This window comes from Abramis brama, assembly GCF_963993115.1.
Source record: "Abramis brama genome assembly, chromosome: 4".
NCBI classification, from domain to species: Eukaryota; Metazoa; Chordata; class Actinopteri; order Cypriniformes; family Leuciscidae; genus Abramis; species Abramis brama.
The window spans coordinates 26078239-26093536 of record NC_139966.1 but is presented as its reverse complement, the minus strand read 5'-3'; the positions used below and the strand labels follow the sequence as shown (position 1 = coordinate 26093536).

General features: G+C 37.3%; 2 protein-coding genes across 4 annotated transcripts; both read right to left on the bottom strand.

Annotated features, from left to right (window-relative positions):
- Nucleotides 1-649: 649 nt before the first annotated feature.
- LOC311080524 (tripartite motif-containing protein 16-like) lies at nucleotides 650-4986 on the bottom strand. Of its 2 annotated transcripts, XM_084110514.1 has the most exons (6): nucleotides 4339-4986; nucleotides 3214-3309; nucleotides 2894-3127; nucleotides 1877-2036; nucleotides 1676-1723; nucleotides 650-1441 (listed from the first exon to the last, which is right to left on the bottom strand). In XM_084110514.1, exons 1-6 carry the CDS (start codon nucleotides 4906-4908, stop codon nucleotides 927-929), a joined length of 1623 nt encoding a protein of 540 aa, XP_083966640.1. In that variant the 5' UTR covers nucleotides 4909-4986; the 3' UTR covers nucleotides 650-926. The 2 variants fall into 2 exon arrangements, with proteins under 2 accessions (XP_083966640.1, XP_083966641.1); XM_084110515.1 differs by lacking the exon at nucleotides 3214-3309.
- Nucleotides 4987-9513: 4527 nt separating this feature from the next.
- Nucleotides 9514-15173, bottom strand: LOC311080534 (uncharacterized protein). Of its 2 annotated transcripts, XM_084110528.1 has the most exons (5): nucleotides 15010-15173; nucleotides 14832-14934; nucleotides 10926-11295; nucleotides 10378-10431; nucleotides 9514-10291 (listed from the first exon to the last, which is right to left on the bottom strand). In XM_084110528.1, the coding sequence occupies exons 3-5, from the start codon at nucleotides 11017-11019 to the stop codon at nucleotides 9975-9977; spliced, it is 465 nt and encodes a 154-aa protein (XP_083966654.1). In that variant the 5' UTR covers nucleotides 11020-11295; nucleotides 14832-14934; nucleotides 15010-15173; the 3' UTR covers nucleotides 9514-9974. The 2 variants fall into 2 exon arrangements, with proteins under 2 accessions (XP_083966654.1, XP_083966655.1); XM_084110529.1 differs by lacking the exons at nucleotides 14832-14934; nucleotides 15010-15173 and having other exon boundaries at nucleotides 10926-11564.
- Between the last annotated feature and the right edge of the window lie 125 nt (nucleotides 15174-15298).

The window sequence follows — 15298 nt, the reverse complement described above, 5'->3', positions numbered from 1 at the left end:
AATAACAACAATAACAATGTCTCACAATGTAGATATTTTGGTTATTATAAAAATAAGAACAAGGAAGCAAATTACAAACAATAGGACACATACAACAGATCAGAGACAGAAATCATATTCTGTTTTTCAGGTACAGAAGGTTTCTTTAACATGTAAGAAACACTGGCAGAGGTCATAATCCAGTGGATTGGCTCATCTTTCAGGAAGGTCAAAGGTCATCATATAGATCACATGGGTCAGGTTACAGTTTTCCTTCTTTCAAACTTTATATATTTCTAGTTATCTAGATTTACCTGCTGATGATTTGACTCAATCCTTGTTGTTGTTTTTATCTTATCTCAGTTTTGTCAGAGTCTCAGGTCTGTAAATTCAGTTCTGTTCAGGAGGAGTTTATTTAATGTAAACTGGATTAGAATAATTATGATCATACTTTCACTCATCAAAGGTTTACAGTATGATCAGATGATCTGAGTTTATATATTTTACATTTATTAAGAACTGGACATTTATCAATTTTACACAATTTATTTTATGGAATAACATTTTTAATGAATCCTGTCTGTGATCATTTCAATTCCAAGGTAATTTTGATAGTCGTATAAAAATGATTTATGTGACACTACAATAAGAACTGAATGACTGTGTAATAAATAAATTAAATATTTATTTATTTGTAATAAATCAAATAAAGTTTGAGAAAATACACACCGTCACTCATGACTCACAAACACACACTGATCTGACTGTCTATATGAGGATTCATTACACACATTTATTCTGACATGTTATATCACTGACAGAAGTTCAGCTGTAGAATTAATGTAATGAAGAGAAAATAAGAGACTCTATAACATCTCACTGTTACTGATTTATCATGCAGCTCAAAGCATTATGGGTAGAATCACTCTACAGTCTGTTCTGATTCATTAACACAGTTTCACTGATGAATCATAAACACTAAACCCAGGATAGAGTGGTTGAGTGAATGTGGTCTGGACTGTGTGGATGAGGCTCATTGTGTCAGAGACGCTGTAGAAGGACAGAGTTCCTGCACTGTGATCCACATACACTCCTATTCTCCTGCTGATGGACTTTACAGGGAGTTCAGTCTTTATGTTATTGTGATAGAATGAGTAACTGGAGGAAGAGCAGTACAAACTCCAGGACTGATCATTATATCCAAACTCACACTCAATACCCTGTCCCTTCCTGCTGATGCTCTTATATGACACTGATATATACACATAACCACTCCACTCAATCTCCCAGTAACAGCGTCCACACACACTCTCTCTACACAACACCTGAGGAAACACATCAAATCTCTCTGGATGATCAGGATACGGGTGAACTGTGAGAGTGTTTGTAATCACTCTGTTCCTCTCAGACAGACTGAGGCGTTTATTCACTGTGTTCAGATCCAGAGTGAACTGATGGGAATCTGATGGAGAGAAAACACATCAGAATCAGGAATTATGAATCTGTCTGATCTTTTATTATAGCTGAACTCTTCAATATATCATCAGTGTCTCAGTACAGTTTACCAGATATCCTGTGCAAATCATCATTTACATGATCAACTCTAAAACTCTTCTGTCATGTTTTCTTTCACCTTCTACAGGAAGAACATGAAGACACTCAGTGAGTTTCTCTGCTTGTTTTCTTAGTGACTTACATTGAAGGAATTCGTTCCTGGTTCTGGGAACAATGTTGGTGAAAGTGACTGTGGAAATCAACAGACATGAAGAGTGTGATTATCATGTTGAGAGAAAATGATCCCTGCATCCGTTCCTAAGACATTTCTAATATGATCTTCTACATGATATGAGATGATGGAGGATCATTTCTGAGAGCTGATGAATCTCCAGGACTTTACCTCTGTCAGAGATCTTCTTCAGCTCCTCTTTGCAGAAATCCTCCAGTTTGTCTCTCAGCTGAAGGACAGATTCTCTCACGCCATCAAAAGAGGAGAGAGAACTGAAGGGATTGTCATTTACGTCTGTAGATTCAGGAGGAGCTGAGAGAGACTGGAAACTCTACAGAAAACAGAAATCAAAGCTCATCACCTCCACACTTCATCAATAACCTGCACTACTGTCAGATTTCAGCGGCTCTTGTTGATCTTGACATCTTTAGTAACTTAACTAAATCCAGCTCTTTCACAGCATCAGGTACATTTTTCTTCATATTCATTATATGACAGAGCAACAAATTATAATATGTCTCACACTATGTGAACTGTCTTGTAAATCTTTTGGTTGAGTAGGATTTGAAGGTTGAGTAGATTTGCTCAGGAAAAGCAGTTCAAAGGCTACGAGTAGATTAGTAGTCAGGTTTTGTGGTTTCAAAACGCTGCATTGCTATATTTACGTATTTTTTACTTTATCTCCATCCACTACAACAAAACCAGGAAGTACTGAATAAAAGAAGAGTGTGGTACTCTAGATTCAACAGTTTACTTTGGTTAAATTGTTTTTAAATTTAGGGGTGGTTTTAAAATCCTAATTGCAACCAAAATTCAGCATTGTGAAAAGTTGTTAAAAAAAAAACAAGTTGTAAAAAAACAAAACAAAAAAAGTGTGTTGGATGGTACCATCAAGTTTCACACTGTTGTAAAAAAAATAAAAAAAAATAAAAAGTTTAAATAATAGTGAAGTTTTGAACTATTGTTGTCTGGAAGCTCAAAACATCTTCCAGAAAAAAGAGATTTCCAGAGCTGAACTGCATTTATAAGTGCGTCTCTTTCAAAAGAAGAAGATCAGATGAGAGTCTGACTGATGATGATATAATAACCGAACACACAGATCAACACTTCAGTCACCGGCCATTCTGCTCTCATGAAATGTTTCATGCTCAAGTCCACTATGACCCTGTTCTTCTAGATCTCTGTTACCTGCAGGAAATGGATGTGATCCTGTGTGTGTGAAAGCTGCTCCAGCTCAGCGTCTCTCCTCCTCAGATCATTGATCTCCTGCTCCAGTCGCTCCAGTCGTCCTTCAGCTTGACTCACTGCAGTCTTTTCCTGATCTCTGATCCGCTGTGTCGCCTCAGAGCGGCTTCTCTCAATGGAGCGGATGAGCTCAGTGAAGATCCTCTCACTGTCCTCCACTGCTGTCTGTGCAGAGCGCTGTTAGGACACACATCACAATCACACAGTGGCTTCAGTGAGTCCTGACTGAGACGTCTCAAACTTCTCTTCTTCTCCAGACTCACCTTATGAGACGCCACAGCCTCTCTCAGCTGCTGAAGATCTTTCTCTCTCTGCTGGATCCTCTGCTGGAACGACCTCTGCGTCTCCTTCAGCTGGTGCTAAAGGACAAACCAATGACAGTGACAGTAATACTACCACAAAATCATCATGTGAACAGCTGATATGAAGCAAATAATGATGATGAGATCTAGTATGGAAATGATCAAAGCCTCAAAATAGGGATGCACCGATAGCACTTTTTCCAGAACGAGTCCGATACGATACTTTCATTTTTTGGTACTTGCAGATACAGAGTAAAGATAGCTGTATATTCATTGCATTTTTAATTTTTTTAAAATATTGTGTAGAGAAACCAAAAGAACATGAATCAAATTAGTTACCTTAATTCATTTTCACTCCTAATTATGCCTGTTAAAATGTAAAAACCAACTATATTTCACAAGGATACTCGCTGATATGGGCATTTTGACATAATTCTGTGTGAATTTGTCCGTTCTAGGAAATAAAAAAGAACTCAATTCATTAGGCTATTCATGCTCTCTGTCTGGTAGCGCGCTCAGAAAACTAATTGAAAACATCATGTGATTACTGTACCGCCTTTCTGTAATAATGTAGGGAACCATAAATCATGTAACAGTTCATGATTTTACTTTGAAATACGATTTAGTTTTAAATCTCTCTCTCTCTCACTTTACCGTCAGTTAACATTAGTAATCTAATATGTACCTTGTTTTACTTTCTTTGTTATTGTCATATCCAACTGAACTACAAACTTTTCAATGTCTGTAAAAGGACAAGCCTATGTGCCCTGAATACCCGCCGCGTGTTTCGCTCACGAACAGCAGATATGCATTAACATTATTATTTATTAACTACATTTTAGTGTCATCTTTTTTCATCAACGATGTTGCATATTGATACAGTCATATTTATAATTTAATGATGTTGGTGTTGTCTAAATAAACGACCAAAACACATTTTTTCAGTTGAAAACGGCGTCGTGTAAACATACCCTTAGTCATGGAAAAAAGGTCATCAATGAACACTATTCGTCATAGATTTCATTAATGAAATGAAAACTACATAAGTGTGTCTACATTATTTCATCAGTAGTTGTAAGTTCATACCTGTTTCTCTGTCCTCTGTGCTGCCGCTGATACAGTGTCATGGTTTTTATGTTCATCCATACACAGCACACATATACACTTCTGATCAGTGCGGCAGAAAACCTCGAGGAGCTTGTCGTGTTTCTGGCAGATCATCTCCTGCAGTCGTCCAGTGGCATCAGTCAGATTGTGTCTCTTTCCTTTAAACCAACTCTCATGTTGTTCAAGGTGATTCTGACAGTAAGAGTTCAGGCACACCTGACAGGACTTGACGGCTTTGTGTTTTCTTCCAGTACAGACGTCACACTGCACATCTCCAGCTCCAGCGTAACAGTCAGCAGCAAGTTTAGTCTTCTTCAGTTTCTCCACCATTTCAGCCAGAATGGTGTTTTTAGCTAAAGCAGGTCTTGGACTGAAGGTCTGTCTGCACTGAGGACAGCTGTAGACTCTCTTCTCATCCTCCTGATCCCAGCAGTCTGTAATACAGATCTTACAGTAACTGTGTCCACAGAGGATAGTCACTGGATCCTTCAGGAGATCCAGACACACTGGACACATGAACTCGTCCTGAGAAATTCTGGCTTCTGCCATTTTACTGCATGAAGACAGAGATACAAACACACAACAGCTCAACTACACTTCAGTTTCACTTTTCCTGAACTCATGTGATTCCTGTTTCCTGGTTCTGTGCTTGAATGACATGTGTAAAAGATAATAAAACGTCCACTAGATGTCAGTCTCAAACACTCAAAGAATATACATTACAGAGAAGCAGACAACACAATTAAAGCGCCCTGAATCTTTTCAGATGTGCTGGAAATTGCCATTGTTGACATGGTAATTGCAATTAAAAATGCAATAAAACTGGGAAATTCATGACAGAGAGCTGGCAGACAGTTTGAGAGAAACAGTGAACGTGTGATGAACTCTGGTATCAATTTGTCCAGGTAAGAGTCTGTTCAGAAACCAAACAGGGTTATGATAATGTAAATGACTGTAAAACTCTCTTTAATTTAGAGGGTTATGGAGAGGGAAGCCAGGCGAACTCCACATACTTTTATCTTGCATGTCTTATTATGAAGCCGATGCATCAAGTTATCCATGGACACAGGATTTTGTTGAAGCTGTGGCCTGAAATCAAGCCAGTCCCCACTGCATGTTTGGTCCGTGTGCTGAATGCAGGAGTGGCAAGCTCTTGGAAATGCATGTCCTTAGTAACATCCCAGAGGAAGACAAACAAATTAAGGTGACCTGGTACACATGGGAAGCAACAGGAGGACTGCCGAATAAGGTCCAGAAGAGTGGCACACCAGGAGATGTACTTGATTTTCTAAAGACAGCTGCTACAATATTTCTGAATCACGATTTTGTGAAGAGAAAACAAAGTACATTTTTCCAGGCCAAAGAATAGCAAACAAAAACAGACAAGGAAACTGTTGTGCTGCTGGTAGACTTTGCTGAAAACTACAGGGCTGCTTGCCAAGATCAGATCCGGTCAGAAACAGGTGACAGTGTTTCCCTCTGTTCTGTGGTCTGATGGAGAACCATAGTGAGTGACAGCTTGAAACATGACAAGAGGTCTGTGGCAACGTTCCTCACCAGGATTGAGGAAGACATTCAAGAGAAACATCCTGCAATGAGAGCGATGCACATATTTAGATCCCTGATGTCCTCAGCAGATCCTTGTTTCGGATGATGCTTCATTTGTAGATTCTGCAAGGAAGAGTTGCCCAAACCCTACAATCATACTGATTACATCCACTGAAATCACAGATCTTCTAGAGCCGGGCTATTCAATTGGCGGCCCGCCAATCATCTCCATCCGGCCCGACGGCACCAACCTCCCTCCTCCTCTTTTCCTGGCGGTGCGGCTAATTTAGTTTGATACTCGCTCCGATTGACCTGAGAAACGTTTTACGTGCGAATATTTCAGCAGTTATTATATGTGTCCCCAATTTATGTCGACTGAACCAGCGATAGGCTACCAATCATTCGTGAATGAATCATTCTTTTGGTTTGATTCTTTCTAAACGCGCTTGCATAATCTTCGTCTAAAACTATTCGGATTCATTCGGACCGCTCCGTCACTGAATCATCTGAAGCGGTTTCTCCGTCAGTACAGTAACAACAAATAGCGCTGTTTTCAGTTGTTTCACTTATTGTTTCAACACGGCCCAGCACGGAGCTGCGTTTACTCCCGGTCTCGGACACTATTATTAAACAGCGTTGCGAAAGCCAATGGGAAGCGTTTCAGTTCGACAGAAACCTCTCTGTTACAAACCACAAATCACTCGATGATTTAACTTGCCTAGTATTAAATCGGATGAAACAGCCTCAACATTCCCAACAAGACGAGGAAAGCAGGAGAAACATTGTGGCATGAACGAAATTAGAAGACTTTAAATCCCCTAATCACCCTTACAAACATTTATCATGAATGTACTGTAGTAATTTACCATGGGTTGGGCAGAAATGTGCAATATTTATATTGAATACTATGTAGTAATACATAAATAGTATATATACTGTAAATCCTCTAATAGTGGCCTGTATTCCATTAGTGGCCGGGTCTCTAACATTGGCCGGTCTCGCTGTTGGCGGAGGTAAATAAAGGCCGGTCTCTAATAGTGGCCGGGGCTATTATTAGAACCAACGTTTTTCTGGGCAGGCCACAACATTATGCTTGTGATAGTAACATGCAAATACCACAGGGGGGCAATGTTTGCTAATGAATCCAAGCCATAGCTATGGTAGCCTGGTCATGTCAATCACTTCGCTCTTGACTCGCACGTGATAATTCAGTCACCGGTAGGCTAATGTTGTTTACCATGGCAGCTGCGGAGCCAAAGAGGATTTTTGGCGAAAATCTATTTTTTAACCCCCTGGGATCGACAATCGCACTGGCGCGATAGGCTCGCTTTTTTTCTTAAGTGCAAACGAGTTTCAAAATACTCTGTTGACTTTGATCTCTTAATTACGGAGAGCGCGCGTTATTCAAACGCAAATAATCTGAGGCGATCCACGCAAACCTGAACACCCACAATCAGCTGGATAACACACATCTATCTAAGTAACAATAATCCTGGAAAATTTACCTCAGAAGTGCTTGGAAGTATTATTTCGAGGAGCAACGGATCCAGCTGAGAAATAGGTCAGTTCTATTTGCTTTGTTCTAATCGCAATAGTGTCTGTAAGTTACACGCAAAAAGACACGCGTTTCTAGTGTGTGAATGAATGAATGAAATCAATGAATGCACAGATGCGTGCTGTTGTGGAGCTAACGTTACTACTGCTGGAACAAATACTGTTTCAAAATGAATCATTGCTTTTCACAAAAAATATTATTTATATTATATTTATTTGTTGTTAATGTTCTGTATGCATACCATAATGTTATATGGTAACTAACTGTACGTTTTCAATAAATTAACCTAGTATTTTATAGGTTAAAATAGACACAAAATCACGTTTTTATTCATTCTACTGGTAGTCCGTTTTGCTCAAATACAAATAAAGGCCTGTCTCTAATTATGGCCTCCTTCCAATAAAGGCCTGGGCCGCGATGCGCTTGAGTAAAATAAAGGCCCGGGCCTATATTTGAGGATTTACGGTATATATATATACTATAATATTATAATATTATATAGTATAATAGTAAATATAGTGATTTATATTGCATTAGATTTATTAGGTGGGTAGAGGAATATATAATTAATGTTTGTTATGAAATTATGTCAGTTTCTTTGTAAAGGTGCTTATAGTTTTTAACTTGTGTTTCAGCATTTTTTTATACAGTGGGAGTGAGTAGCCTGTGGTTATCAAGTCTCACTGTCAGAATATTTTCATTTAAGCATAACAATTATAAATAAAATAATTATTATTTCTCACCAACAGCTACTAGTTTGTATAATTTATTTTTTCCAAGGAAAATAGTTGTACACAGCTGTAAATTCTCAAGTTTTTATTTATTATGGTTTTATATATCTGCATACTGTTGGGTACCACATTTCCAAGTAAATACCATACTTTTTTAGGGTTACTTTAACTTATTTATTGAAACTGTTATGTTTCAATAAATAAGCTAAACCCCCAAACCAACCCACCGGCCCACCTCAACTTTTCAATTTGATAATCCGGCCCTCGAATGAAGCTAATTGAATAGCCCTGTTCTAGAGCATCATAAGCTGATGATAGATGGGCCATTACCACAGCACTCATTCAGTCCATCATATTGAGCCAGTGCGTCACAAAATCTAATCAGAGGCAGAACAGTCAGGTGTCCAGTTATTTCGGCCCTTAACATGCTTAAACTCTTCAAACTTTGCACACACATCAGCCGGGCAGAAGTTGACATGAGGGGGTCGTGGGGGGGCTCTGCAGCTGACCCTTTTATATGGCCATTTTTAGGGCCTCTGTAGCTTTTTATCACTGCTTTCCACATTCACTGACCAATTTTCATACACTTATAGATCTCATCTTCGGGTACGCATCATGTAAGGCTCCGCTTAGTCCTCGAGCACTCTGGCACCGCCTCAGACGATATAAATGAGGTTTGATAAAGAAAACAGCAATAACAATCAACAGCCTTATAAACGCGTATGAATGAATCCCACTGACATAAAAGCAAACAGCATAGTTTCAGATGAGAATAATGGATGAAAAGAAAAACCTTATCTGGCCATTGTCTATAAGTCTAGGTCCTGGGTAAGATTTGAATGCGCTTCATTTAGCGGAGAATATCTCAACTGTTATAGACTAACATGACCCCATTGAACAACGTGGGATGTGTGCCAAAATCTCTACCCGGGACAAAAGTCCTGAAAAAAGTCATTTTTCCTTTATATATATCCTCATACATTCCTACCAGTTTAATCTTCATATTAAGAGAAATACTTTTTGTATTACACTTTGTCTTAAAAATAAAACAAAATATGCAAATTAGGCAATATCTTATTAAATATGCGTACATACAAACTCTTGAAGCTATACATTTTCTGAGGTGATCTCAGGTTTTAAGCATGTCGTTGTCGTGTAAACGTACCCTAAGTTCTTGTGTTTTTAGTGTTCAGTTGTCCTGTCTCGTTTAAGTTATGCACTGTGTAGGTTGCATTAGATAGTATCTATCTATCTATCTACTGTCTATCTGTGAATAATGTGATTCATGTAAAGAATTAAAACACCCAGAACTAAGTTAGAATAAAAATATAGTTTTATTATGTGCATATCATGTGTACAGTTGAAATTCATAACATTAATGTTTAAAGTAAGTACTCTTCACTTTGTTATAGTTTTTGTGTTGGTAAAGATGAAGTTCGGGAATATATGTGAGGTTTTGTTAAATTAACTTTATTTAATTGCTTCACAAATCTTTTGAACAACTCAAGTTTGTGTTGAAAGATTTTCATGAGATGTTTTAAGTATGTTTTGCACGCGGTGGAAACTGGCAAAAATGCCAGAGGAAACGCTGAAAGTATGAAAAAAGTTTGTGTTTTCCTTCTTGATTGAGGTGAAGTCCGTCATCTTTGTACAGGTTTTGGATTATTTTTCCATTTTTGAGAAATGCTTTTGAAGTGTTTAGAAATAGAATATTTCTTGTTTGTGAAGTCCAGTGTTGAATCAAGCTGTTGCTCTGTTTGATTGTAGTTTTCAGTCTGGAGTCATCTGGAGACTTCATTCAGTCGTGGTAAAATAGCACTGATTGCGAAATACAGAACGTGTGGATTGACCAGTGAGATTCTTGCTATGAGAGTTTTCATTCGCTGGACGACAGTCGATGCAGACGCTCCACTTGCGATGTCGTTTGTTCCTATGTGGAGAATCACTATTGTGTAGTTGTGTAGTTTCTCAAAGTGTTTTATGTGTTGTTGAACGGATCTCAGGAGGGTTGTGTCTGGATGAACCCAGCATTGAGCGTTTGGAAAGTAGTCCTCAATATCCCGACACATTGAGTCTGTGAGGAAGCAGACCTGAAGACCTGTGAGAGAGAAGACATACTTGCTTTTACTGTGTTCACTATATGAATTATGATTATATTTTGTTTATTAATATTGCATGTGTTACCTTGTGGAATGACGAATGTTCTTCTGTTGATTGTAGTTGTTATTGTGCCTTTTACTAAAGAGACAAAAGTAGTTATGAATGATTTTACAAAGTTATTGTAATCTTCCATATGGTTTTTTAAATAAAATTAAGAGGATTTGTACAGAAGAGTTTAACAACAACTAACATTTGATCACTCACATTTGATCATTTATGCTAAATTAATGTTTTTCTTAGATACTGATGCATACATAAATGATAGAAATTTTAATTACTTTTCACTCAGATGTTGATTTGGGTTTTATGTTGCACATAATATTTTGTTTAGGCTACATCTGTATTATTTTTCTTATGTCTAACTTGGAAGTGGGATCTTCTCAGGTTAAAGGCAGCATTAGTATTTATCATGTGATCTCAACATGTCTGTCCACATGAGGTGACCCATATAAATAAACCACTTTAATTAGGAAACTCTTATGACATTCTTCAAAAATATCATTAATTTCTGTAGAGCTGGACATTTTAATAAGCATCAAATGACAGAGTTCAGCTTTGAGAAAGAAACAAACCTGTTTGTTCCTCAGTATCTTCATGTTTCACTCTGAATGTTTCTTCAATCTTCACGTCTTCATGTTTCACTCTGAATGTTTCTTCAATCTTCATGTTTCACTCTGAATGTTTCTTCAATCTTCACGTCTTCATGTTTCACTCTGAATGTTTCTTCAATCTTCACGTCTTCATGTTTCACTCTGAATGTTTCTTCAATCTTCACGTCTTCATGTTTCTTCAATCTTCATGTTTTCACTCTCCTCTTTAATAAACGCCATCTTTATAACAGTGTCACGTGGATCTCAGTTGCTTCACCAGTAGTGCTGCAGTCTTCAAGTGTGACTAAAGCAGTGAAACACTGTGGTTTTATACAGATTTCAGGGGGCCGTCCTTACAGGTGAAGATAAAGCAAACAAAGCATGTAAATGATGTAAGCAGTTATAGGAACGTTCACCAGCTCTAATCCAATCAGCTCAACTATAGCAGTGATTATCATAGACATCAGGAAGAGTCACACCTTCATCCATTCATTCACACTAAACTCAGCTATTGATCAGCATCAACAACGACACCAATTACAGTAATGAGGCAGAAGCAGCAAGAGCCATTAAAGACAAAAGCTGAAAAGCCTCACAATTTACATTAGTATTCACACACACCTAAAGCAAAGGAGATTCATTTTAAACATTAACTCTTCTGCTGATTTTCTACGGCTAAATAATTTCACCAAAATAATTGTCTTGTAAAAGTGTGACTTGTCGCTGTAAAATCATGGTAAGTGTCGTTTTTGTCTCTGATGCTCTTGATGCTTCTGCATCATTACTTTAATTGTTGCAATTGTTCTTGCTAATAAATCTGTAAACTACAACAATCTGACGGGTGCGTACCATATTTGTCCTCAACAATTGTGTAAATTAGTTGATTTTGAAGTTAATTTAATTTGGTTATTTTGCAATATTTCTTGAGTAGTATAGAAACAACCACACTGGTTTAAGAGTTTAACAGGTATTAAGATCTTGAATTATATTTTACTGACTATTTGTTACTAGTGATGGACACTTTTGAAACGTTTCATGAAGCCTTGAAACCTTTACGAATCTTGTTTCAAATCAGTCATTCGGAGCGCGTATCAAACTGGCCAAGACACATGATTTCAGCAAATGAGGCTTTGTCACGTCATTGGCTGCATCCAAATCACATACTCTCTTGAGTAGGTTTATATTTATTTTATTGCCTATAATTGTCTAAACAATTGCCAGTGAATTCGGATATACTTATTTTGTCACAGACTACATATAGTGGGTGTTTCTCAATACTGATATATTGATGCTTCCTTGTTTCGTCGCTCCTCCGTCCTCTAGCCTGTGACCCAGAAAACCGATCAATGTTAGTTAGCCATCTTGAAGGTGTTAAGACCGAGGACTAGATATGATGAATGAAGACCATGAGTCAGAGGTTAAAAACAAAAGGGTAGTGACAAAAACACACAGCTTCATCAAGGATGCTTTACCACCGATCAGGAAACTTTACCAAAACATACTGATAAGTTGTAATTTCTCTCAGTTAGAGGTTCAGGCAATATTTGTTGTTGATGTGCAATTGATGTACTTTTGTTAGCAATTACAGTTTTGTTTTGTTTTTACAATTGGTAGGACACATTTCTCAATACTCAGGTCACAAGTGTTAGGCCCCATCCACACTACTGCGTTTTAGTTTAGAAATGGAGAATTAAAATGAATACGATCTCTGGCCACACCGGCGTTTTAGCTGCGTATTAGAATTGATCTCCATCCACATTAAAACGACTGAAAACATAGACTTTAAAAAAATGCTTTCAAACATCAAAATGTCATTTATTAATATGTATTTGTGTCAAAATTACATATAAACATCTTTTCCTATTCTATTCTACACTTGCGTGTCGCATGAAAAATAGGTGTCAGTTCTATTAATGCATGCAAAACGGGGTCGGCAGCGTTTCTAAACTTCTCCGTTTCAGGTCTTTGTTTTGCCGTTTTAGTCTGGACGGGAGGTGCAAACGTAGCAAAAGGTCTCTGTTTCTAAATGAAAACGCAGTAGTGTGGATGGGGCCTTAGTCTTTCAATTGATTACCATCCATTCAAAAGGGAAGACTTAGGAATTGTGTACTGTAATGTTAATATGGACCATATAAAGTCAGTGAATTATAAGCAGCTGAGTGTCAATGTGTTTTCTGAAGAAATTTTACACACACAAAACATTGTATAATACTGCCTTGTTTAGGTCTATGTTTTATGATTGAAAAATTTGTTTGTTGGGAGAAAACCTTTGCTAGTGTTTAGAAGAATGAGTTGATTTGAGACAGACATAAAGTGTTTTGGTAGTTTCAGTGCATTATGAATGTAAAATTAACTGATGTGAAGCTGAAAGATTTTTCGGAGAACTGTGTGAAGAATTTTGAAAAAGTGACCTAAGTATTGAGAAATGTGTCCTAGCAATTGTTAAAATCTTGTATTCCATAAAAAAACCCTTATGATTGGACATTAAAGGAAAAGATTATTCATTCCAACATAATTACTGCAAAAAGATCATTATTTTGGTTAAAATTAAATCGTACCCTGAGAAAGTCAGCAGAACGGTAAATGTTTAAAATTAATCTCTTTTGCTTTAGGTTTGTGGGAATACTAATGTAAAATCATGGTAAATGAGGCTTTTCAGCTTTTGTCTTTAATGGCTCTTGCGGCTTCTGTCTCATTACTGTAATTGGTGTCGTTGTTGATGCTGATCAATAGCTGAGTTTAGTGTGAATGAATGGATGAAGGTGTGACTCTTCCTGATGTCTATGATTATCACTGCTATAGTTGAGCTGATTGATTGAGAACTGTGTGAAGAGTTTTGAAAAAGTGACCTAGCGATTGTTAAAATCTTGCATTAAAAAAACCTTACAATGGACATTAAATTAAAAGATGATTCCTTCCAACATAATTACTGCAAAAGATCATTATTTTGGTGAAAATTAAATCGTACCCTTAGAAAGTCAGTAGAAGGGTAAATGTTTAAAATTAATCTCCTTTGCTTTAGGTGTGTGGGAATACTAATGTAAATTGTGAGGCTTTTCTGTAAAATATATCAAAATGGAGTGAAATATATAAAGATTGAGTGATTATTTCGTTTTTTTAGTTTAAAATCTTATAAGTGTGACCACCACGGGTCTTTATTATATTCTCAATACTACTTAAATCAAAGACCCATAATTATAAAATAGTCAGTTCAAAGAACTACCCGGTGGCATGCAAGCCACCCTAATTAAAGGATGTAGATGGAAGCTGGTGTGTCAAAAAATATACATTTATTTATTTCACAATAATTCAATTATATAAACAATTCTAAAAGACAACTGTAATACTTTACGAAACTTCTCTCAATCAAAACACCAAATGGTTAAGGGTGTGTACGGAGTTTCCCTCCTGAGACATGTCTGAATATAAAGCACACCACATGTCACTCTTAATAAATAATTTAAGAAGAATACACAGGTGAAACAACCCAGTTAAATATTTCACGTGATTCACAGCAATATCCCCCCTTCACTTCACACACACACCACTGCAGGCGTTTGTCACTTTAGGAAACTACACATTACCCAAGTATTTCAATTAAAAGAACCTCACCATGTATACATGAATTATCAGAGAGAGTCAAGACAAAAACAAAGCAAGAAAAAAAAAAAAAAAACATACAATGTAAAAGCTCAAACCTTCTCCCTCTCTCTCCCTCCTCACATACCCCTAGGGCGGTCAACAAACAGTCGTATAAATTATAGTAGGCAGTTTGTATAGCTAAAACTAAAATAGGAAAAACAGTGACTGGACACACGTCCTATAACAATAATAAAATAGGTTTCTTTTGTAACAACATACAATCAATAGTTATAGGCATGTTCATACCTGAATAGCAAACAAATGTTTGCACAATGCGTCTTCACCACAATCGCACTGCATTACCGTGACAGAATAGGATGCATCCTCACCACAATCTCAAACTGTGTTACTATGACAGAAGATACAAAATCAATATACCAAGCTTTTACGATCATTCACAACATTTCATAATCTAACTTGGTACCTGCAACAGTTTTGCCCAGAACAACCGTTTTGTCCACTGGCCAATCACCAGCCTCAAGCAATGACAACAGCACTGGTTTGACTCATCGATCCTGGTGCTTTCATTCCCCACGCTGTACCGACACACTATGCTGGAATGCTAGCTTGGCTTGTCGCTCTGTGACTATGTCACACTAAATAGCCGGCTGTGCAATGACGCGCTCTGAGGTGGTGTCTACTGGGTCCTAATGTCCTACCACTTACATAAGTAAATACAACCATGTTAATTAAATTGTTTTAATTGGTTGGTA

Bases quoted from the DNA above. Each gene is read 5' to 3' on its own strand.
- LOC311080524 (XM_084110514.1), bottom strand. From the start codon at position 4,908: ATGGCAGAAGCCAGAATTTCTCAGGACGAGTTCATGTGTCCAGTGTGT. The intron at 3,310-4,338 runs GTATGAACTTAC...TTTGTCCTTTAG, and splicing joins CACAGAGGACAGAGAAACAG to CACCAGCTGAAGGAGACGCA. The intron at 3,128-3,213 runs GTGAGTCTGGAG...GTGTCCTAACAG, and splicing joins AGGCTGTGGCGTCTCATAAG to CGCTCTGCACAGACAGCAGT.
- LOC311080534 (XM_084110528.1), bottom strand. From the start codon at position 11,019: ATGAAGATTGAAGAAACATTCAGAGTGAAACATGAAGACGTGAAGATT. The intron at 10,432-10,925 runs GTTTGTTTCTTT...TTGTCTCTTTAG, and splicing joins AGATACTGAGGAACAAACAG to TAAAAGGCACAATAACAACT. The intron at 10,292-10,377 runs GTAACACATGCA...TCTCTCTCACAG, and splicing joins AACATTCGTCATTCCACAAG to GTCTTCAGGTCTGCTTCCTC.